The 25,387-nt window shown below is 39.9% G+C and overlaps 1 protein-coding gene across 1 annotated transcript; it reads right to left on the bottom strand.

Annotated features, from left to right (window-relative positions):
- Positions 1 to 483: 483 nt before the first annotated feature.
- On the bottom strand, positions 484 to 19,049 carry TARP (TCR gamma alternate reading frame protein). The gene is made up of 6 exons (XM_077179240.1): positions 18,624 to 19,049; positions 18,186 to 18,500; positions 9,427 to 9,471; positions 3,820 to 4,110; positions 2,337 to 2,390; positions 484 to 1,581 (listed from the first exon to the last, which is right to left on the bottom strand). The coding sequence occupies exons 1-6, from the start codon at positions 18,664 to 18,666 to the stop codon at positions 1,448 to 1,450; spliced, it is 882 nt and encodes a 293-aa protein (XP_077035355.1). The 5' UTR covers positions 18,667 to 19,049; the 3' UTR covers positions 484 to 1,447.
- Positions 19,050 to 25,387: the final 6,338 nt, after the last annotated feature.

Genomic DNA, 25,387 nt, shown 5'->3' with positions numbered 1-25,387 from the left:
TTGGAACCAAACCTTAATAAACAATAGCATGGGATCCCAGGTATTTCTCAGAGTTTAACTGAAGACTACAAATCGCAACTTTTTTCACATTGAAGAGCAACATGACATTGAGGGTAGTAATTAGTTGCTTTGCCATTAGTAAAATAGCTGTGGTTGTTAGAACTCAGCCTTGTATGTTTTCTTTCCCTTATGATGGCATGAGCCCTAGGAGGTAGTCCTGTTGTAACAGCATTTTCTGTTATCATGGCTTAGCTGTGTTACAAAGATTAGCTTTCTGTTTTATAACAGAAAAGATGTCACAAACTAGTATTTATTGTTCCATGTCAAAGTGTTCTTATTAACATATTGAAATGCAGAAAAGTGATGTTTTAAGGACCTTTGATTTCCTGAGAAATTTATATGAACAGAGAAATTAATCAGGTTTTCTAGACATCTTTGTACAGGCTGTGGAAATGCTGGAGAACAAACACAGGCCTCATAAAGACAGCTGGAGGAAAGCTTTTATTGCCATCATCATTACAGACACAGTGAATGTAAATGCTGCAGAGGCATATTTCCAAAACCTAGGGCAGTGTTTTGCCCAAAACCAAGCAAGTGACTTATCCCAATATGTCTACTTCCTATTTTTCCACATAAATTTGAAAGGAATTGATGTGTGGAACTGGGAGATTAAGAGTTCAAAGTCTCTTAGAATTTTTCTTCCTTTGTGAAAGTTAGAGATTCGTATTTGTAGTTTTGTTTCAGTTTTAAAAGGTGTCTTTAAACAAGGTGATGCTCATGATCATTGTGATAATTTTCTTTTTTTTAAATTACAATGTGCAGATTTTCAGACCGTGTCGCTGGTGGATTTCTTCAATTTCTGCACATGTGCACCTTAGAATTGCTTTTATTCTCATCTGACTTCTTCATTCAGAATTCTTTTGTTCACTTTTTAAAGTTTTGTTTAATTGTCTATTACAGCATACCACTTCAGAATAATTAATTCCTCATCTGTTGGATACATGAGAGTTGCAACAAGTCACTGAAAGTAAAAATTAACCAAACCTGTGAATTTACTGCACAGGAATGCTCCTAATTAAGCCTTAAATGCAGTGACAAAACACATCTGTGCTTTATATGTCAAAAGCGCTGTTATATCCCCAAGCTTCTGGATGCGTAGCTACTTCTGACATGGCTACCGTCTTCATTTTGCAATATGGACTTGGATTAAAATGCATTATTCCTATTGCCTATCTTTATTCAATATTCAGAAAAAAATAAGAAAACAAGACTGATATAGAAACACTAGCAGTAAAGCAAAATGAGCCCTTATGCACTAATAACAGAAAATTATTTTGGAATATTTTTTTTGCCGTTACATCTAACACTGAGAGCAGGGGATTCTATGTGGATAAACGTACTGCAAAGTAAGTTGAAGATCAGTTTGTAGCCTTTCTTAAAACAGCATTTATGCTTTCTTTCCTCGGTGCTTGGTTAAAGCCCACATTCTGTAGATGAAGAAGAGTATGATAATATTGTACATGGAGCTCTTCAGAAGAAGGATGACGTATACTAAATATGCTGTCCTGTGCATTAATTGATCTGTAACAAATAGACAACAGAAAAGTCTTGTTTAATGTCAACACTGTATAGCATTCTAAAAATGGAAAAAAATGGAACAATGCAGTCAGTTTACTGCTGCAATTACATTGACACCAGTGCACAGTATAAACACATACAAAATCTGTTCTGTTCTTTAAATGGGTTTGCACTGCTAATGAGTTCTAGACCTAGTGGGTTTCTTAGCACTAAACTGACTCTCAGAATCACTGGGTTATACTTCCTTGTAAAGACAAGCTGTAAAAGCATAACTGTATGCTTTATGTAAAAGCATAACGGTAGTGCTTCCAGCAGTTAGAACAATGTTTGTTTAAATCCTTTTGTGTTGTATTTATTGAAGATAACTGCTCATGATTCTTCCTAAATACCATTCAAGCAAAAAAAAAATGTTTGTCCAAAGTTCTGGGCAATTGCTAGGTTGATGTAGCATCAGCCAAAGTGTTTAACTTGTCCAAGTGTTTAAAAACTTGGCGGTGCTTAATGCAGGCTAATAATCTAGTAGCCCAAACAGCATCTGTAGCATCTTACTAAAGCTATCTGATAAAGGTAGGAGAACCCCTATTAAAAAGTTAGTTAAGAGTAGCGCTGAAAGTTTTTTGAGTTGCCAATTCCATATTTGAAAGATTTCCTGCATACTACTAAGAAATAAAAATTTTGTGATGTTCAGAGCATATTTAGCAATATCTAACTCTTGCATGACATGAATCACTTTCCCACCTTTTAACACATTAAATTACCTCTATTAAAAACTGTTCCACAGTCCTCTTCCTGAGAAGCAGTCTTCACAGAATCTGTTGGAAAGAGAGTTTAAATGCCTCAGTTAGGCTTTTCTTTAATTTTAACAAACATTAATTGAGAAATAGGGGAAAAAAGAGGCTGTACAGGAACAAGGCTGGGAAAATGGTTAGTTAGTATTAAATAAAAAACTGGAGCCTTAAAATGGGTCTGCAAAGCAGATATCCACAAGATATTCATTTGCAGAGAGAATTTGAAGAGGAGAAATGCTTGAAGAAGTGGCTGGGTACTTGTTGCCATAAGTGGGAGAAGTGTCTTTGCTCTTTCAGGCATGTGCCCATTAGGCTGTTCCTTGGCAAAGTCTCTTTTATTTGGAACAGGAGGCAGTTTGACCACCTGACCTTGTCAGTGAAGAAGCTGAAGTCCATTTGCCTTCACAACCTAACTGTTCTCAGAAACGAAGAATCATTTACATTGGAAGAGACTTCAGTTAATATGTTAGTATTTTAGTGGTTGTTCAACAGAAAAGAACTACTGGGAATTCCCCTACTGGGAATCTTGGTGCTGTTTTTTTTCTCTAAAATACATACTTTTTGTTCTTGAAATAGCAAATTGGAGTTTGTTCTTGGTTATGTTGTTTGTATGCATTGATACAAACATTAAAGACATTTATATTGCATCTCTAAATACATCCTCCATCTAAATAAGCTTAAAATATATTTTTGTCAGAATATATTTTGAAGGTTGAAATGTAATTGTTGTTTATGGCCATGCTCTCACTCATTGGAGTTAGGTTAATTTTTAGCAAGTTAAGCAGAGATGGGTATGGAGAGAAGATTAATCTAAACCAATTTAGACCACTTTTCTTATAGATGATTTAAACAATTTTCATTGAGTAGAAGTTAATTTTTCTTTAAAGTTGCATTGTCTTTCAGATTTGGCTTTGCATAATCAATCTTTCCACAAATAAAAAAAAAATCTTATTTTTATACATGGTTATTAACTTACTATTTCTGGATTGTGGGTAAGTAATATTTTTAAACTTGCTATCAGTAACCTCATTTTTAACTTCTTAGTTTTTTATAGCTGTGACTAATGTCAGGGGGTGTCAGAGGGACGTAGACCTGTAAGCTATGAGAGGTAATACTGTTTTCAGAAACTTCTGTAATGTGGAAAGTAACAGACATGTTTCAGTGCAGATCTGTTGGACCTGTGCTAGTTTACATCTGATGAGGTTCACTATTTTAAAATAACTATTATTTTTCTGTTACAATGGGATGCTTACTTGGGGACCATAACACACGCTGACTTACTTTTCCTGGGAAAACTTCCGGTAGTTTCTCCAGTTGGGTACTTTAGCTATTGTGACTAGGAGCACAGATGTCTTCATCAATAATAGAAAGCATTATTACTCTAATTTTATAGAAAAGAAAAATGATGTTTATAATAGTACACCAAATTACATTTTTAACATGTGGAATATACCTTGTGTTGGCAGTGAAGTACTCTTCTCCTCATGCTCATATTTGCAGTAGTATTTCTTGTCTTCACTCTCTGCTGGCACAGTTAACCAACTGGCAATTGAGTATTCATCCTCTTTTGTGGACTGCCAAGTGTCACCTTTTACTACATTGCCTGTTACCTCCTTTTCATCTTCTGTCCATGTCACCCTAATAACTTCTGGATAGAATTTCTCAATAAAGCAAACATACATGATCTGATTTTCATGTTTTCTCTGCAGGATTTCAGAGCTTTTTGGGGGAGAACTTCTTTTTTCTGGGTGGTTATTGATGAAGAAAATTAACAAAACAGAGAGTTGGAAGATTAGTAGTGTACAGCAAATAAATACATGGACAAAAATACAAATTCTGAAGAGCAACAAAATAAATGCCTTATTAACAAATATTAATATGCTTGTAAAAAATGTAAATGCTCTTTTGAGGAACATTAAGAAACTGAAATACTGTTGAATATGTCAATATCTGTTAATGTCACTGAAAACTGAGTTAGAAAACTTAAGGTGGCTACTGAAGTGCCTATATCCCACAACCTTCCAAGCAGTTCTGCTGTCAGAGTGTATTTGACTGTTCAAGTCTCTCACAATTAAATATTTCCTGAACAAGCTTCATTTATTCAATAAGAGGAATTTATTATTGCTTTACAATATTTATGCAAAACAAGTACATTAAAATTTTGTCCACGGAATATTAAACATAGACTGCCTACCTTTAAAATCTTAGCAGTCTTATGACCCCAGTATAAGTCTCCACTGCTATATAATGAACACCTGCTACACCTATTAATTTTTTAAAAGCCAATATTAATTTTGTGATATTTTTTAGGGCACGAGAGAAGGGAAGATAACAATGATTGCTCTGTTTTTAAGGCATTCCATGTATTTGCCAGGTGAAGATTTTTATCAAGACAGGAAAATGGAATCACAAAATGCCCTACACACCAAAGGCTGGCAATGCTATTCTGCCATACTAGATCTGTTTAAATTATTGAATTAAAACATCTGAAAATTTAAAACCAAAACTAAACTAAAGCAGAATACATGCTATAGCAGGATAACATTGTCACATCTAAACAGTATATCTAGGCAGACTTGTCTGCATAGATGTTGTGCTTTGGGAAAAATGCTCAGTATGAATATAGATTAATATATTTAAAATTAAAAGTGAGCTGTTTCCACAAGATTATTTGACCTAATCTCCATTTCATTTGCCATTCTGGATTAAGCCTGGATGCTCTCTAGATTAGGAGGAGACAAAATCATCTAAATTTTGTCCACACTGAAATGACATTTTGATATTATTTAAATGTATAGTAAATTTAAGGGTCTGATTTAGGTAAATGTCAGCTTCTGCAATGAGTGCATAGGCAGTGCTCACAGGCAATCATTTCTGCCTATGCTTAACTACAAGTAAAGGCTGAATACAGTTTTCAAAACTGACTTTTGTTACATAGAAACAAAGAAAGTACTGCTTAAGACTATTTTTTAAGGCGGCAGAGACATTTTAGGTGTCCCCTTATCCCACTTTTTCTCTTGAATTCCTATGTAAGTCTCTGCCACTGAATTTGAGCAAGTAGATGCATGGGGTTTAAGTTGTGGTCTGACTGATCGATGCAAATTTAATGCATTAGGAGAAAATACATTACTATAAAATGCATTTTTGCCAAAAAGCTTTCACTTTTCTTTAAATGATCTGGCTGTTCTAGAAAAATCTTCTATATTGCATTCTCCCTGAAACAACTTACTGATCCTTGAAGTATTTCAAACTTGGTGTTTAAAGAGAAAGGTTAACTACCTACCTACCTACCTACCTACCTACCTACCTACCTACCAACCTACCTTCAAAAGAGTGTCTACCTTCTGTATATTAAGAATTTCCTTCATTATAGAGATGCCATTAAAATGACAATGTGGACTGAGCTATGTTGTATCAGAAATAAAGTTGCTGACAACTTTATAGTTCTCTAACATTAATTTAGGAGTTAATTTTATCTTCTTAATGCATAGGTCCTCCCAAGGATGAAAAATTAAAGTAATTTCTAAAGTTATCTATTTGTTCCAGAGTCATATATATGTTCACAAGATCATGAAGTAGCTCTTGTCTGAGTGATATTGCACTCTGCAAAGCTTCATGAATATTTTAGAGGTTTCTTTTAGATTTTTTTAGTAACTTGTTCTAGCTAATTTCAGTACATATAATAGCTTAGTTTGACGTTATTCTCTTAGGATATCAAGTTTAAATGGAGAGGCGAGAGAGATTCTTCCAACTGCTAGTTCATTCTGCTCATTTTAGAGACTTCTGTTATGATAGAATAATTTCCACCTCTGGAATTGCCAATGTCATTCCATTTACTGTAAAAACACCCTAGGTATGCAGCTTACATGAAACACCTACATCGTGCCACAATACTTAGGAAACGCATTGCTTGAATAATTGCAGCTGTGTGCATGCATTGAAGTGTTGCTTGTATGTATATGGCTAAATGGATTGCAGTGGAGAACTGAAAGAATTAAGTTTTGCATCTATCTATCTATCTATCTATCTATCTATCTATCTATCTATCTATCTATCTAATCTCCCTATCTATATCTTTTTATGTGAGAAAAAAATCTTTGTATGCATGTTTCTGAAAAAAAAAAAAAAAGAAAACTTGTAGAATTGGCTGTCTTCTAAGTCTTTGAAGTCAGCAAGATAGCTGACACTGGATTTTCTAGGCAAATTACCTGATTCCTTCTGAAGAATTTTCAAGTATTGAATTTGCACTCCTCTGTCAGTTTTGATTCAGGTAAACATTGAAAATGTTGTGGTTTACCTTGTTAAACAGTTTTCTAAGGCAGGTTTTAAGAGGTATATAGATGTTACTTTTACACATAAAATAGAGGTATGACCAGGTATTTCTTAAGCTAACATTTGTCTTTTCTCTTGTGTAACAATGCAGTGAGGCTGTAAAACACTATTCAAACTATATACTGGAGTTAGGTTCATAACCAATGAGCTATTAAAAAATTAAGTTCAAAATATATATTTATATAGATTAGCTGTCAAAAGTTTTCTTAATGAAACTCCTCTATAGTTTCTTTATAAGTATCTATAAATCAGATTTATGAATAAAGTCACTGTGTTCTTAAACTGAAATTTTAATTCTCACTAATTGGATGATCCCACAAAATGGAGTAATTTTAGACTGACACTCAAAGCTCCTCTGTTTTACTCCAAGCCAGTGGGACCTGAGGGCACTCAGCACACTCAGCTCATAAACAGCATTCTTGTCCTACTTGACAGCCACTTCAGGGATTATAACTGGTAACGATACAGTATAGTCCTGACCTATGGTGAGCCTTTCCAGATACCTTAAACAGCTGTCAGCCTTCTTTCCAAAGCTTTCCTATTGCAAAACTTTTAAAAACATAAGACTGTGAAAAAACTTACTGGAGACAATGAGTTTTGCGCCAGAACCAAATACCAAATTCCCTCCCACACTGGTACATTCCTTTACAGAAACGGCCATCTGAAGGATGGGATGACATACAAAGGGACCTGGACAAGCTCAAGAAGTGGGTCCATGGAAATTTCATGATGTTTAACAAGACCAAGTGCAAGGTGCTCCACATGGGTCAGGGCAAGCCCTGGTATCAACACAGGCTGAGGGATGAACAGATTGAAAGCAGCCCCGCTGAGAAGGACCTGGGGGAGTCGGTGGATGAGAGGCTGGACATGACCCAGCCATGTGCACTCACAGCCCAGAGAGACAAACGTGTCTGGAATGCATCAAAAACAACATGACCAGCAGGGCAAGGGAGGGGATTCTGCCCCTTACTTTGCTCTGATGAGACCCCTCCTGGAGTGCTGAGTCCAGTTCTGGGGTCCCCAGCACAGGACAGGTACTGACCTGTTGGAACAAGCCCAGAGGAGGCCAACACATTGATTAGACCTCTTCTATGAGGAAAGGCTGAGAGAACTGGTATTGTTCAGCCTGGAGAAGAGAAGGCTCTGTGTTGCCTAATTGCTCCCTTCCAGTACCTGAAGGGAGCCTACAAGAAAGATGGAGAGAGACTTTTTTACAAGATCATGTAGTGATAGGATGAGGGGGAATGGCTTCACACTGAAAGAGAGCAGTGTTAGATTAGATCTTAGGAAGAAATTTTTTACTGTGAATGTGGTGAGGTACTGTAACAGAGCGTCCAGAAAAGTTGTGGATGCTCCATCCCTAGAAGTATTTAAGACCAGGTTGGATGGAGCTCTGAGCAACCTCATCTAGTGGAAAGTGTCCCTGGCCACAGCACTGGGGTATAAACTAAATGATCTTTTTCAACCCAAGCCATTCTATGATTTTGGCCAGTAAAGTACCATATTTAACAACTATAATATGAACAACAAGATTCTCTTGATTTGGCCTTGTGAATGTAAACTATCTGGATTCAATCTCAGCTAATGCTGCTAATCATGAAGACCCTTATCTTAAATCCTGGCTTCCTCAATTTCTTAATTATTTTAAGTTCTTAAATATGAAGTAACTACAGCCCTTTTATTCAATTAATGATTCAAAAGCCTTGGGCTCATAAAGACAAAATCCTACAGAATTATAGTGATGATTGAAAATAATTTATTTTAAACTGTATATAGGAAAAGTATGGCAACTACCTGATTAGGTAGATAAGAGTTTTCACTAAAAGCAACACGCTTATCATGCCACAGATATTTCCAGTGAATTATAGATATGATTTACTTAGTCCTTCTGGAGTAAATCATTAAACCAATCTTTGCTTGATATGTTAATATAGGTTTATGTATTAACCAGGCTTAAAAGTCTTGATAGCAGTACTTCCTCTGCCTTGTATTTGTTTAGTTGTTCACTTCAGGATTATGGCATTTAAAGCATATGTGGGAAATGGGAAAAAATATTTTTGTCTGCTATTTTCCATTAATATAAATGTCTCTGCAAGAAAGACAAAAAAGGATCACTTCTTCATTAAGCAATTATTAAGCAGTAATTCACCATAATAAATGCTGAATAATTAATTAATTTGTTAAGCAGTTATCAAGAAATGAGAAGAACATTTGGAGGTACTAATTTATTTCTAATGGTGAAATGTCATGTATGTGATAAAATACTTATGAACAAGTTAGTTATCTTTTTCTAGCCTAATCCAAAAGGATTTTTTGCAATGTCCATTGCATACTGTTCTTTGTATCTGTATTAGAAAGAGGTTTTCTTTTTTCATGCTTAATTCTCAGCAGCTTGATTCACTGCTAATTCCTTCAGTACAGCTGGAGGAAAGAATGAGGTCTCTGAAAATTATAACAGACCATTTTCCACCAGATTTCTAGGAAAACTATGATCAAAAGTGGCTTGAAATAGGTTCTTTTTAGGCTTGTTTGTGATCCTAAACCACTGCATTACAAATACAAGGATGAATGTAGGAATGGTGAGCTGGGAAGGAAAATCCAGCACAAGGAATGGTGCTGACTGAGGCTCTAAGTGGACTGAGTGACCTCTGAGATAGTATAATACTCATCTATATGACCACTCCAAGCTCCTATAGCTTATTGTATGAACAATATATGTACAACTTACCTGAGACAATGAGTTTTGTACCTGAGCCGAACACCTTGTTGTAATAACCAGTCACAGTGAATAAAGCCTTTACAATATCACTGCAGCTCAGTGGTGTTTGCATGGGTATATAGTACTCTTTAAAGAAAATCAGATTTGCTGTATAACCAATTTTTAGATGCTAGGGAAATGAAAAAGGAGCAGTCACCCAAAATAAACTAAAGTTTAAAAAAATGGAAAAATGTGGAATTTTTGGAGGGCATATAAGCTGTTAAATGAATAGAACTCATCTCAACTAATTTGAGTCTACTGAAGGTTCAGGTGGACAGTGCAGATGGAGCACCTTGGCTCCATCTCTACTTTCTGGAAACAGGTAGCATCACCCTAAGATTTATTTGATGAGATATTGATAAAGTAATTTGCTCCTTATACACCCCCATAAGATCAGACCCAGAGCTGGTGAACATTATATAGAGATCTGAGGAGCACGAGACTACTGACCAATATTTTTGTTACCAGTAACATGAAGCAAAATTGCATTGATTGAAATCAAAATTCCCACTAACAAGATACACCATTTCAGCTGGTCAAAATTAGACAAACTATTTTCATCTCAGATGCTTAGCTGAGCCAAGTTACGGGCAAGTATCACAGCACCTAGGGTTTACTTGAAGCAAAATATTTTGAATAGTAGTAATAACTGATAATAAGCAGTTTCTGCAAAACTTAGGAAGAGAGAACAGCCTTTCAACTCTGCCTATCTTAAAAGGTACAACTTACTGTTCTGGGCATATCTGAGATAACTCTCATTTTCATTCATAGTCAGATACAGTCCAAAAGAAAATGTTTAGCTTTTCAAAGAATATGTGTAACACAGAGGTTGGACATATTATTTTAGAATGAATTAGGAATATCACAAAGGTCAAATGTGCATACATTTCTCTGTTCTCCAAATGCTGTCTTTGCCATATTTAAATTCATTTTTACATAGAAAATAATAATGGGATAAATTATAGGTCTCTGCTGCAATAGCTGTTGTGTTTCCCCCATTTCATGCATAAATACAAAACAATTACATTGTGTTCTGCAAATGCAAATGGAAATTCCGTTTAAGGGGAAATCCTGCAAAGTATTCAGAACAGTTAGAATTAGAGAGAATTAAAATAGCAGAGCACTTCATGCCAGCCAATATCTAGCTGTATTAAAAAGCATTTCAGAAGTAGTTAAGTTTTACATTTTGTACTTACTTGAAACTCTAAGTTCAGTTCCACTTCCAAATATTTTGATGTCAGGATCCCACAGTCTGATAATGCTTATCAACATCTCCTGCACTGCACTTTTCTTGCATAGGCTACAGAAGAAGTCTCTCTGGTTTAGAGGCTGGTGATAAATCTGACTGAGTGCTTTAGCTGAATTTTCAACTTTGCTTAGAGTGCCATTTCTAGAAATACTTTAATTTTTGTAGTGAGTAAAAAGTTCTGAAAATTTTTGGTCAGAGGCATGGATAGAAAACATTTTAAATTTCTCTGCAATTCTCCCCAGCAGTTTGCAATTTGAATTAATTATAGCCACCTTGATAATGTAATGTAGTTTCTGAGTAACATACTCTTGGCATTGCTATATACTTTATACTGAAAACAGCATTCATACTTTTGATTGCATAGCCTCACCACAAGTGAAAATAATACAAATACAACAGTAAACCAGTTGCTTTCGGTACAGTCAGGAACTAGAAATGTATTGCACTCAGGGAATTTTTCTTCCCAATCAATTTAGACCACTTCTGTCAATAAGAAACTCTTTAATTTCTCACATGCAGTTCTGGAAGTTAACTTCCAAGCAGTTCGCTATTGTTTCCTAGAACAGGATGAAACCATTCCAACATATAAATCTACCTACCCAATTGGGGGACCATGCACTATTCACAAACAAAATATGATTTAACAGGGACAAAATAATTTTCCTCACAGTCTTTCATTCTTGATTATCCCAGAACTTGAATGATTATCTGAAAATCTGTTCAATGATAATGGTACTTACCAGAGACAACTAGCTTTGTTCCCATGCCGAAGTATTTGATCCAGGTGCTCCACACTATGTTTTGACTTTACAATAAGCCAGAATGCTCTCTTGTTATACCATTGATGAAGAAAATCCCAACTTTTCCCAACCATCCATGGGAGTCTGCATGAAGACCAGGTCCTTGGCTGCTGGGAGGTCATCAGGAATTTCAGATGTGCATCTGGATATTCAGCCGATAGCTAATGTCCTTCAGAAAAAATCTCTTTCCTGTTAGATAACCCTCCACCTAATGTCTTAGAACTCGATTATGAGTCTAATTCTCTTCGATTATAGACAGTAAATAAGAACACAGAGTTCTGCATGTAAAATAAACATGTACCTTCAGATGAAAATCCTGCTCTTTACCAAAGGTGTCCACCTGCAATTACATGATATCAAGTACTATTAGCATGGAGTCAATTTTCATTGTCGGAACACAGAAGAGAGAAAGGAGGGAAAGCCAGCACCAAAAGCATTGTGAAAGTGTCTGTGTGCTGCATGCGGTCCCAAGTAAGTGGTTATTGTCTGCCCATCTCTTGGAATCACTCCAGACTTTGCTACAGCAACTCATTGGCAGCTTTTTATATAACAACTGGTGGGAAAAGGAGGCTTTTCCTTGAGTGGGTTTTTTTATAAAACAGCCCAAGATAACATCAGAGGAGTCACTACTACTGTCAATCAAACAGCCTGCATGCTTAGTTTGGCATTTAAAAGAAACTGAATTAGAGTTTACTTCTGGGATCTCTTGTAGCATACTGAATGCAAAATTATGTTGAGAAATTACTATTTGTGGCGAGAGAGAGGAACTAGAGGGTGAAGGTCTTTCAGCTGAAGTAGGTGGAAAAAACCCCAGTGGTCTACTTTGAAATCTTCTGAACAGAAACATCCTAATCACAACCACAAATCAAGGGCAGGAGTGATGTAGACAGAATGACACTTACTGGTGTTTTTCCTGCTACACCCTTTGACATGCAGTGAAGGAAACCACCTCAGTTCTGGCCAGATAGTGTTAATTTTTGCAGTAGATGGGAGAGTGCATGCTAGGACACACAAGTTACTCTACATCACCTCACCTTATAACTGGATGTGGGGGAATGAAGTCTCTTCTGGGGGATAAGGTGATTACCTGACTCTGACAATATGTCCTTCTGGTCAAGGACAGGTAGCAGAGTGAGCAGTTGGGTAATACTGGTTCTGGGCTGGAGGGAGCAGTCAGCTAATGCCAGTTTCAAGCAATCACATGGGAATTGTTTTGTATGTTACACACTTCATCATTAACATTGTTGCTGTTATTGTTTGGTTTTTATCTCATTGCTGTTTACAGTAAATAGCTCTTATCTCAACACATGATTTTTGCTTTCTGCGCCTTCAATTCTAATCTCAAGCCCTCCACAAGAGAGTAGGGGGAGCTAGCAAGAATAACATGGATTGAAGAGCATGGGAGCACTACACTGGGGAGTACAATTCCTAAGCCATGACAGCCTTACTTGGTGTTCAAATGGAGTATGAAATGTTGAGATAACGACAGGTCTGTCCAGAGATGGTTAAAAACAAATTTGCTCGATCTGTTCACATGGTTGTGGTACCTAACCCTGTTTATATTCCTTTGTATGCTCCTTGCAGTGCTCTTTTTCAGAGCAGGGAAAAGGATCAGGGTTTCTTTGTTGATGTATTAGCTAATGACATGACAATGTCAAAGTCAATGAGGAACATTTGGGATGTGTATTCAGTGTTGCTCTCCTACCCTTACCTTGGGCACAGCCTTTGGGGGTCTATTAATAATCATAGCCAGTTTGTGGAAGGAGGAAGAGAGGATGATTTTCCCAAGATTTTAACCCCCCTTTCCATCTTCAGGCCTGTTACAACAGCTTTTGAGAATTTTGAATTTCCCTTGGATGTTAAAGAAAGCATGTTCTTGTTGTCAGACCCCCTCAGTCCGGCCCGCACCATGTTTAGAGTCAGGACAGAGATACATAGGGGGTTATTCAGAGATCTAACTTGAGAGTGGATAGTCATGACTGCCATGAGGGTAGGAGATAATGGGGCAGTTTTGAAGGATTCCTCTGCTCCAATGTTTTGGAAGTTCACCCACCCCTGACATCCACAGTTTTGGGGTTGAGTGAGATGAAGATTTTGCTCTAAGGTTATGGGAGAAATCCCCTTATGGTGAACAAAAACTCACCCCCATTTTCCCCTGTGAGTTCATATGTAAAATGATTACTAGAAAGTTCTTTGTTCCTCCTATTGTTATTGGTTTTTATTTGCTGCATTGATATTAATATTCCTAATCCCAGTTTGTGATTAGTACCCTGTCCCTCATATTCCTCCCCTAACCTATCCTATATATATCACTGATCCTACCCTGACCCTTGCCTTTTTAGTGCACCCTATACCCTGGTTTGCAGTCTCTGCTCTTTGTTGTTTTTGCTGATTGAAACCATCTCTTATTTTCAGGTCACTAAATCATGCCTGTCTCTATTTATTTGCCACACGGACTTTCTCCGAATAGTCCTGAGGTGACATCTCCAAATAGTCCTGACATGCCATCCAGGCCTGGTGTGCCACACTGCAGGACACTGGCAGAAGTGTAAGTTACTGCAATGTGCCCTGTCTACTCTTTACTGGACATAGTTCAATACCAGACAGCACCCTCAGGGGGGAGAAGAGGAAAGCAGACCAACAGGCACTGTGGCCACTCAAACTGCAGCTGAATGAGAGGAACAACCCATGCTAGTACAGAAGAAGAAATCCAAGACAAAATCAGTTTGTTTAGTGAGGGATGAAAAATAGGGACCTGTAGTGGTTTGTTAATTTTAGATTTTGCTAATTATGAGATTTTCTGGTTAATGCACTAAGGAGTGTGGTGGGTTTAGTGTTGGCTAATCACTAATGCACTCACTTGTTGTAAGATAGGATTAGAAGAAAAGCAAAGCAGGCTCAAAACTTTAAAAAGGTATAAAGAAAAACTTATTAACAGTAATTAAAAGAAAGAGTAGTCAGAACAAAACCTTCAGAACACTTCTCATCCTCTCACAACCTTTTCTTTCTTGCTGACAGTGTAAAGAAAGAAAATTTAAAATTTCAGTCTGCTTACCACCACTAGAATAGTCTTCAGTTTATTTAGGGAGATAAGTCCTTCTTGTTAATGTCATGGAGACTTCTCTACAAGAAAAACAGTTCTCTCATAGCTCTCATGAGTAGCAGCCTCTTGGGAAATTTGTAATTGTGAACTCTCTCTCATCTTTTATAAGCTTTTTTCACAGTTGTGTTTATGGCTGTGTTAACTTATGGGGTATTGTTTTAAAGATGAACTGTTTAAAAGTAAAAGGTCTCATTATCTGTCTCTAAAATCATCTTTATCTTTAGGAGCAGAGATCTTCTTTTCTTCTTGAGGGCACAGGACTACTCTCCTCTGTTCAAACTTCTCAGGATCACAGCTACTTTAACATCTGCTTACTTTAGTATGGAAGCTTTTGCTCAATATCTACAATTTGAACATCTCTCTATACCTTTATGCATTATAGGGAAAAGGAGTCTTTCTCCATAGCTTTATAAGAGGATTTCAGCCCCAAGATTAAGGCATCTTCTTATCCCTCCCATCTGGGACTTGACTTCCTCTTCACTAACTTTAGTGTTTTTATGTTGCTCTTTTACATACTTGCATCTTGCTCTTTTTTTACTCAAGAGAGGATTAAAGAACTGAAAGAGTTAACATCTCACTTGAAGTTTGTATACAGTTACCTAAACTATGACTAGAAGGGCAGCTAAAACTTAATCGGTCAGTCTAAAACTCAGCAGCAACACACCTAAAGAGAAGGGAGGGGGTGTATAGCTTCTCTTTCCACCTGCCCAATAGTTATACTAGTAGAATCTAATCTGAGCTGTCTCGGCCCAGGCTGTTCCCGAAAGTTAACAGACTCAGCTCAGCCCCAGGATAGTACCAAGATGTTAGAAATTGCAACCATAGCCTGACCTCCAACACTCCCTCCCCTGATCAGCAGCCAATAAAAAGCCAGCGAGCGCCAGCAGGGAGAAGGAGGTGGCCCCGCCCGGCCTGGCCTAGCTAAGATGGGGGCTGGGGCCTGTTACCTCTTTACCGACCAGAAGAGAAAGTTTTTACAAAATTTTCCATATTTAACATGTGTTTTTCACAGAGGTGTGTACTGCTTCCCAGTAGTTCAGTAGACTGTCAGTTACACAAAAGCTTTTACGTCACATCTGTAGATGCCTCTCAGGCAAAACAGGAGCTCACAACAGGAGGAAGAGGCAAGGCCAGAGATAGACACTAATCCCTACCCCAGGTGAGGTGTGAGATATGTGAAAAGATTTCAGCTGCCAGTCAGGAGAGCCCTTGGTGACCTTCCTGCTCTGATGCTGGGAAATCGTGGCCCACAACATAAAAGGAGATGGTAGTGAAACCAAGCAGCTGGGATCCTTGTTCTGGGATCTGAGCATTGGCAAGGGGATTGGGAAGAGAACAGAAACTTTCAGCCTCTGGAGGCAACTCCTGTCAAGTGGAAGGGAAAGGATTCTTTCATTCTCTCAAAGATGATCCAACAGGGTACCCAAGTAGGTGGAATACCATGGAAAAAGGTATCCAGTACCTGAGCAAATTAGCTGTGCTGAAGGTAATCTTTAAGGATTCAAATAACAAGCAGTCTCTTGTCCAGTGTACACAATGTATGTGGCAGAAGTTTGTATGGAGCTTGCCTCATTGTACACCAACCCTTTGAAATCCTTTTCATTGATGTCAATGAAAGAAGAAGAATCACTGCTTCAGGTGATTACCCGACTCTAACAATATGTTCTTCTTTTTTCCTCCCTTCCAACCTAAGCTTTGGCTGTGGAAACATTGCCCAAGACTCTGGACAGACTCAAAAGATTCAAGCATGTTAGAGAGAAAATGTCTGATGTTCTGCCAGTGTGGGCCACAGTCTCTTCTACTGGGAGCATGCAGCTCCCTGCTCAAGAGAGAGGTACGTACCACGAGGTAACCTAGAGGTGTTTTTACTTGTATGACTACAGAGAGGACATGAGGAAGCACCTCTGCCCTAGCAGCACAAGTACATGAGTGTGCTGGTTTAAAAACACAGGTGGAAAATTAAACCCCATTTAAGCTTCTCTTTCCCCCCAAACCCCTTCTTAGTGAGAGACTAAAAGAAGAGATTCTGAGTTAAGAACCATTTACTTGAGAAAAAAATATGAATAAAATAAGAAAAACGACCGGTAACTATATTAAAGTACACAAAACAAAGGTGATTTACATACAGAAGGTTATTCACCAACCAAGACCCTGCACAACCTGAGACAAAGAAAGTGAGACATGGCCTCTCCTCCCATGCGCTGGGCCATACAGAACCTGGGAAACTAGCTAGGGAGTCTGAATGGCAGCCATGCTGCTGAAAAATGCTGGCTCTATCAGTTGCAGCAGTGGTCCAAATGCAGGGGTCCCTTTCCCCAGGGCAGTGGTTATCCCAGTAGTGGTCCTGGTGGGCACTGCAGCTTGCATTTGGGTTCTTGGCAGCTGCAGAATTAACAGCAACAGTAGCAGCAGCTGTGGCAGTAGCAGCATTTTCCCCTTTTGAGTTTCTCATGGCTGTGTGTTTAAGGGAACAGTTTATTCTTTCCTATGCCCAAGGTGAGACTGACTGCTTCCAGCTTCTGATGCATCTTGCTCAGCCTTTTCTGCTGCAACCAAACTCCAGCCATGATGTAAATGGTATGGAATTAAAGTGTTAGAAACTCCACCCCTCTTTTTTAGCTCTGTATCCAGGACAACCTCTGCAGGAAATTCTTCAAGGATAAATGCCCCTCCACTTTACAGTGGGCAAATCCTCAGAAAAAGCAGGAAGGCTGATGTTACTTCTGATCCTCTTGAAGGGACCTCCAGTTCATGTTTACAAGAGCTGAGAAATGAGTACTATGAGCAGAAGTAGAGGGGACTCCAGCCAGGTGGAGAAAAGGGACAATCAGATCTATTGGACTGTATGAATCTGATGGCCTGATACAAGACTGTAAGGCTTTACTTGGCACTGGCACACAATGTACCCTGATGCCATTAAGATCTATAGGGACAGAATCTGTGGTTATAAGCAGCACATCATCAGCTCTGGTAGGTAAGACATTGCAAATCTCTAATTTGAACTGGTCAGTGTGGAATTTTGTGGTAACTGAATTAGGGTAGACAGGGCTTACAGTTTTTCCAACAGCTTACAGTTGCTTACATGTACAGCAAGGAATATTACATGGTGAAACTTTTTCTCCAAAGTGCTAGGCAGTGGCAAGCATATAATTCCCACCACTAAGGTACTTCCTTCAGCACACTGTATTTCTTTTCTTCCTACTCTTTCCTATGGAGAAAAGTGGCCAGACTAGAAGATTGCTTCTCTGTTTGCTCCCCCAAAGACCACCAGAATTATGCCATGGCTGTGTAAAAGCACCAAAGGAGCAGGTGAGTGTCCAGTATTTATGTGCTAAGTTTTAAGGCAGTGAAGATTTCCTTTACCCTTAAAATAGTAGATGTGCATTGAAGACAGGACTGCTAATGATAAACCAGACTTTGAGAAGGACATCTGTGCGGGATTACCCACTCTTTTGGAGTAGCAGCAGCTCACTCAGATGCAGTGAGAAGACTGGTGGGGTGGCACAGTTACAACCTTGTGGTTCAGATGTTGCGGGTGTTTTTTTTGCCTTGATGATTGTGTTTCTATCACAGTGAGGATCCCAGTAGGCACAGTAGTAAGTAGCAGCATCATCTGGAATTACATCTTTTATTGTAAGAACACATCGCTTCTGGACAGAACTTATCTCAGTCATGTATCTGTTTGCTTGAAAGCCACTTTCAATGGCAACTTTGCCTCCTGAAACAAACAGAAGCCTCTCTGGAGCTTCACCCTCCTTCTGCTTATACCAGTGTATGACGATGTCATCAAAATTTGCCTCTAATGTTTGAATTTCACATGTCATCCGTGCACTTTTTTCAAACTTGGTGATGGATATAGGACTCTGCATGGGAATTTCCTGTGCAAATCCATCTAGAAAAGAGAAGAGGATAAATTATGTAATTAGCTGGAATTCAGGGATTTGGAAAGATGCTTGTGATGGATGCAAAGCCATGGGTCCTGTGAAGAAAGGTAGGAAAATAAGGAAGTACTTACAAGACCAAGAGGCTGTGGCCACAAACACTACGAGCAGCAGCATGTTTGCTTGTCACGCTTCACTCTCATTGAGATTCAGAGGAGGAAGAAAGGGACTCCAAATGGGAACTGTTTTGTACAGAAGGAGGAAGTGGCTCTCTTGAATGGTCTTCAGTGATGAACTTTCTGTGTGCAAGCAGATGGGGTGTTTTTGCAGAAAACCCTCTCCGGACTGTCAAACATTAAAATTGGTAAAAAGGCTGTAGTCCTGTCTGCTTTTCAAGTAAATATGGGAAATATTGATAAAATCCAAGGATTGTGGCCCTATAAAACTCAGTCAAAGTGACTGAGAAAAGGTTGCAACCAAGAGCATGTCCAGATATGTATGGTGGAGTGAAGGTTTCAGCCTGGAGGTTACCCTGGTGGGCAGTGATTGCATACCTCATCTGAGAGGTGCAGAGAGGTGCACAGTGTCAGAGCAGGTGAGGACTGCCTTTTGCTGCTTCAGCTTAATCACCTAGATGCAAGGTGCAGAAGTGCCCAGGGTGCCCCTGTGCTGGTATTGCCCTCCACCAAAGCTGAAGACCATCAACCTGCAGTGACTGCAGAAACTTGACTGTTGGGACTTGCCTTTGCTTTGATTTGGGGTGTGGGAGGAAATGCATAGCCACAGGATTTCAGTTTCATAGCTTAGCTGAGATGCAAACAATTCTTGGAAAAAAGGCTGGAAAATAGAAGAGAACATCTTTTGTCAACAACCATTGCAGAGAGACATCTTGAAGAGTGGGTTTGATGCTGTGGGGTCTCCCCTGTGACTGATGAGCTCAGGCTGATCCTCCTCCACCAAAGGCTATATCTTTCTTGCTCCAAACTTTCCATCTGGTCTCAGGGGTCTGGGATACCTGAAGGCCATTTTATGGGTAAATGCTGAGGCAAAGGAAATACTGAGTACCTCAGGTTTTTCCATGTCATACATCACCAGTTTCCCTGCCCCATCCAGCAGCTTTCCCTCGTGTTTCTTTTGCTGCTGCTGTATTTAGAATCCTTTCTTGTTCCCCTTTACCTCATTTGCCAAATTCAATTCTAGCTGGTTTATTGCTTTCCTAAGTCCATTCCTGCATGGTTGAACAGCAGCTCCATACTCCTCCTGGATCACCAGCCCCTGATTCCACCTCTTTTATACTTCATTTTTATGAAGCTCTTCTCTGTTCAGAAGTCAGCAGCTTTTTGCTCACTCTTGAGAAACTCCTGTTGCCTCTATTTGGTTTCCTAGGTGTCAGACTGGACCTTTCTTGAACTTGGAGAAGATTCTTGGATGTCAACTAGCATTCCTGGACACTTCAGGGTTGTATTCACAGTGATGTTTCCAAGCAGATCTCTGAAGAATTTTAAAGGCTACTCTCCTGAAGTCCAGGGCTGAGGTCCTGCCTTTTGCCCTGCTGCCTTCTCTCAGGAGTTGAATGCCACTGGCTCATAGTCACTGCAGCCAAGGCTGCCCTTACCTTTCCATCCACAACAAGGTCCTTATTGGCTGCCCAATCATCCATGTCAGGAAGTTGCTGCCAGCTCACTCCTGAAACCTCCTAGACTGGTTGTGAGGAATTCTCAGATCCCACAATACAATGACAAAAGGCAGGCTGACTGAAGTTAACATCACAGGTCACATGTACTACAACCTATTTCTCAAATAGTTGAGGAAGACAGAAACATCCATAGCAAGATATTATATACTTAAATCACATAGAAGCTTTAGCAAAAAATGTTCAGAGCCTGTAGAACTAAAAATCCATCACCGTGGAGGTATGTATGCTCATTTTTAAAAGATACTGAACATGTGCACTCCAATTCAGAAAATGTAAGACATAAAAGTATCTCAGTGTTTTGACCTAGCTTTCAGGAAAATGCCAGCTTTCCTGGAACCAGTCTTTGTAGAATCTGATTTCTAAAACTCAGCACACTTAATCCAAAGGCTCTGAGAGTATTTGCTTGTCTGTGGTATAGCTCATGGCTGAGGATTTCAATTTATGCCTTGGACATATCAAATGAGGAATCGTGATGAAAAAATTAGGTTTTCTGTGCCGTTGTAGGACTTTTTAGTGACTGAGATGCAAAGGAAGGCAAAAGGAAAATATGAAGGAGGATGTGCAAGATCAGCTGGTCTTCCCCCCTTCTTTCCTATTCCTGCTTTTTTTCAAGAGAAAATACTAAGGGATGAAGAAATGTTGCTCTGAGAATGTTGCAGAGAACAGAGAAGGGAAATCTATAACTGACACACAGAGACTGTGTCACTGTCAGGTGAGTGCTTTCAGTAAAATATAGACCTCATTTTAGGAGCAATGTTTCATATATTTATCTTAAAGTGACAGGAAGGCTTCACTTTCTGGATATTGCAGAAAAATCTGAGGACAGAAATGATACACTGATTGTCAACATCAGATATTTAACACTTGTCATAAGGCTTTGTTTTTCCTCTCGTGCTGCAGAAAATCATGAAAGGGGTGGAATAAGGAAGTATTTGAATTTTTAGCAGAGTTCACAGCTTGCGGTTCAGAGCACAACAAAGAGTCTTTTTGTAAAGCTTATCTTTGCCAAACTTATGCTGTGGTAAAACCAGTATGCACAGTAGTAAGTGCCAGAATCCCTCGGGGTTAAAGAATTTATCACAAGATCATACACAGGCTGAGTAGGATGATTCCGAACTTGAAATCTATTTCTATCATTGTTGTCCTCAAAAACAGCTGTCCCTCCAGTCTCGTACAGTATCCTCTTTGGCGGCTGTCCGGGAAGCTGCCTGTACCAATGCACAACATTTTTCTCTCCCAGTTGACATGACATGCTGGCAGACATGCCCTTCATCTGCGTCTGCATCTCTGGGGTTTGCACTGGCACTGACTGCATGTCTACACCTGGAAGTGAAAGCAGAGAAATTGCATGAGGGGAGAAACTCCTGGAGTTTGGAAAAAGGCTTATGTTCACTGTAGACAGGAAGGAGAGAGAAGAGGAAAAAGGTCTTACAGGACCAAAATGAAGTTGCAAGAAGGACTGGAAACAGCAACATATTGCCTGTGCAGATTAGACCTGAAAATGAAATAAATAGAAATGTTATAAAGCCCTTCAGGTGGACAAATCATCAAATGACTGGGAGGAGGAAATTACTCAATTCAGCGCATCCAATGGTCGTTCTTCAACACACTACCACAGAGGGTGTTAAATTTACTGACAAGCTAAACCATGGCAGAAGCAGCATAGAAAGGACAAAAAATACTCAATCTGAAAAAAACTTCTTCCTCTGTCTACTACTAGACTTATATCAGACTTACCTACTGAGCATACTCAAGTTGTTCAGCCTGGCCCTTCCCAAGAATGTTTTCCTCTCCTCAGACACCTCAAAGATGTCCCAGAAGAATGTTTCACCTTTCCTTAGAACTTCGGAGAATCACAGAATAATAGAATGCTTTGGGTTGGCAGGGACCTTAAAGATCATCGAGCTCTCACCTCTACCCCATATGCAGGGATGTCACCCTCTAGGTCAGGTTGTTCAGGGGCCCATCCAACCTGGCTTTGAATACATTACAAGGGATAGAACATCTAGATCTTCTCTGGGTTGTCTGTTCTAGTGCCTCACGACTCTCAGAGTAAAGAATTTCTTCCTAAGATCTACTCAAAAGCTCTTTCAGTTTAAAACTCTTCCCCCTTCTTCTATCACTGTCTACCCATGTAAAGATTTGTTTTATGTAAGTGCCCTTTAGATACTGGAAGGCTTCAATAAGGTCTCCCCTAAGCATTTTTGTGTCCAGGCTGAACAGCCCCAACTAAGCCTTAACTAGGCCTGTCACTAGTAGTGTCTGGCAAGGTTCCATACTGGGTCCAGTATTGTTTAACTTGTTCATCAATGACTTGGGGGAAGGGGCAGATGCCTCCTCAGTTCACTGATAGCATGAAGCTGGGAGGAGTGGCTGATACTCCAGAAGGCTGTGCAGCCCTTCACAGGGATCTTGACAGGATGGAGAGATGGTCAGGCTACTTCCCACCTGAGGGCGTCTGCCGCAACAGCATGGCAAATGGACGGAATTGTACAGTGTTGCTTTAAGTAGGCGTGGAATTTATGAGGCTGGTTGAGGATAACATGACCTGGGCTCTGTGCTGCCCTTACATCTGGCTCGAGCAAGGTCTCACAACCAAAGGATGCCTGGGGCGAAGTGGAGGTCTCACAGCCCTGTGTTCAGTGGCACAGAGAAGCACCTGTGCCTATGTACCACCCCTTGTGCTCACCCTCCCTTCACCCTGAAAGGTGAGCTGTGTTCTAAATCTGACCTGATGAGAAGAAAAGGCACACAAAAACTCTCTGGAAAAGATCAGACAACAAAGACTGCCTCAGACATTGGAGGGAGACCAAACTGTATATTTTACCTTTTGTGTTAATAAATTCTGACCAAAAGTAAGTGACACTCTAATCGACATATTTAACTTTCATGTTCCTTGGAATGCAAATGAAGAAGAAGATGTGACATATGTATCAGCAAAGTTACCAAACCCCATCTACGGCATGTGATTGTTCCATCTCATTGGAAAGGGCCAAAAATTTATAGTATAAAGGGGGGGCTTTGGGGCAGTGTTGGGAGTTGGGTTTTTCTTTCCTTTTCTTTCCTTGTTACTTGTGGATTTTTTTTTTCCCATTGAGTTGCTAAGAAGCACTGATGGCAGGGTGCTTGAGAGGCGTGGAGGGGGAAACTCCTCTGTTTTTTGGGAGTTTCTTCCAGAGGGACAGATACTGCGAGAAAAGAGGCAGGTAAAAGGACAGGTGAAAGGACAGGGGTTGGGGCAGCGGGGAACTCTCTCTTGCTCTGTGTTTTGGAGGAGGATGGTTGGACCTGCAGCTTGGAAAAGGAATTCGCTGGCACTGCCATAACCCAGCTGGGAGCTTCTTTTCTTCTGCTGCTGGGCCCCGCACCCCTGCCCTGCCGGGACATCCCACAGTTTCCAGCTACTGCTGCAGAGCTCCTGATACATCTTGTCCACCTCCCCAGGATTTCTGCTCATTGCTGCCGTCCCAGCTTGCTTGCTGCTTCCAAGAGTCCTGCTGGGGCCCCGGGACGGACAATGCCCGGCAGGTTTCCTGAGGCAAAGCCTCTCTTCCATCCAGCCGTGTGGGGAATCTGCGCACGCGCCCTGCCCACCGGGAGCCGACAGCGCCCCCTGCCGGCTGTGACCGCAACTGCACCGAAGGGGAGCCGGCGGCCCGGCGGGCTGTCACCGGTTCCTGGTTCTGTTTGTTATTGATGCTGTAGTTGTTGTTGCTGTTTTGTGTGCCTTGTTATACATATTAGTAAAAAACTGCTATTCTTATTCCCATATCTTTGCCTCAGAGCTCCTTAATTTCAAAATTATAATAATTCGGCGGGAGGGAGTTTCCGTTCTCCATTCCAAAGGAGGGTCCTGTCTTCCCTAGCAGACGCCTGTCTTTCAAACCAAGACAGGCAGAAAGAGATGGAGGGGCAGAAAAAAGTTTTGCCTGCTTCAGATTGGTCTATGGACTGTGTCTCACCTCCTCTCCTGAGGGGAAGGATTTTGGTTAGCTTTGCACCTCCAAAGCTGCAAAGCTATGCACCTTTGCATAGGAACAGGCCTAGGAATACTTAATTATATCTGTCTATTTAGGTATCTTAGAAAAAAGCAGGCAGCTGTTAATTTCACTGTGCATGAAGAATTACAGATACAGAAAATACCGTGTAAATGTTTGACTGCACTGACTGGCCATGACACATTTCTTTTGAAGATCTTTGCATTTCTGTTGCATGAAATGAGAAGCTCCTCTGGCAGTAGTGTCTTGCCAGCAGTGAGGAGACTGGACCTCTGTGCAAGTGCCTGCCTTCCTTGATAATGGGGTTGTAGCACCAAATAGGAAAAATACAGCTGGTGACTCTGTTGCAAGACAGCCTCAGTGGCTGTGGCAAAACCAGAGCAAAGCATGCATTTCTACCAGATAGTTATTTGCTGCCCCTTGCTTTTTCTTGTACTTTCCCTGATTCCAAAGGCTGAAAGTGTGCCCCACAAAGACTTTGTAGCAAATGGTCCCATGGGCAGCAGCCGTCATACATCATGCTCTTCCCTGAGAAAAAAATTCACATTTTCTGACCCAAAAGAGAGAATCCTCTGGATCTTTTTTAGGACTTTGTCAATAGCACTGTACACAAATAAATCTCATGTTACAACTGGTACAGAAAGTTAATATTCTTCTATTGTCCTTGTGATAAATACATGAGTTTGTGTCAGGTCCTGTAGTGCAGATATATCTACAATGAAAGAACAAAAAAAGAACTCACGTGGATGGGGGTTGTGAATACCCTTGCCACATGAAATTTCACTGCAGCTCTCCTCAGAGCTGATTGAGCAGTGCTGTATCATCATTTCTATATGTTCCTAGGTTTAATCTGCAGCTTGTCCTTGTAAATGGTCTTTACAACTCTTTCTTGGAACAGTCTTTTCAGGTGTTGCACAGTGTAATATCCTTGCCTACGAAAGTCATTGTCATCATAACCATTCAGTTGGAAGTTACTACTGATAAGTATCACCTGTATCTTCACCATCACCTGTATTTGAAGCCTCTCAGGCTAGATCTTAAGTGCAAATATCCTTCTCCTATGCTCCCTCCCCAATATTTCTTCATTTTTGCTTTCTCAGACTGTATTTGGGAAAGAACCTGTATTGTTCAGAGATTATCTGTGTTACTATATAATTTAGCTGCAATGCCATCATCCACAGGAGTTCTCATTTTCCCCAGCACA

The sequence above is a fragment of the Agelaius phoeniceus genome, chromosome 1 (assembly GCF_051311805.1).
Source record: "Agelaius phoeniceus isolate bAgePho1 chromosome 1, bAgePho1.hap1, whole genome shotgun sequence".
Taxonomy (NCBI): Eukaryota; Metazoa; Chordata; class Aves; order Passeriformes; family Icteridae; genus Agelaius; species Agelaius phoeniceus.
The sequence above is the reverse complement of the archived record's forward strand: the minus strand, read 5'-3'. Positions and strand labels throughout refer to the sequence as shown.

What these genes read in the sequence shown, in the direction of transcription:
- TARP (XM_077179240.1), bottom strand. Translation starts at nt 18,666, where the DNA reads ATGCTGCTGCTCGTAGTGTTTGTGGCCACAGCCTCTTGGTCTT. An exon ending in CTACTGTGCCTACTGGGATC is followed by an intron (nt 9,472 to 18,185) that starts CTCACTGTGATA and finishes CTGTGACTGGTT; the next exon opens with ATTACAACAAGGTGTTCGGC. An exon ending in TACAAAACTCATTGTCTCAG is followed by an intron (nt 4,111 to 9,426) that starts GTAAGTTGTACA and finishes ATAACCACCCAG; the next exon opens with AAAAAAGAAGTTCTCCCCCA.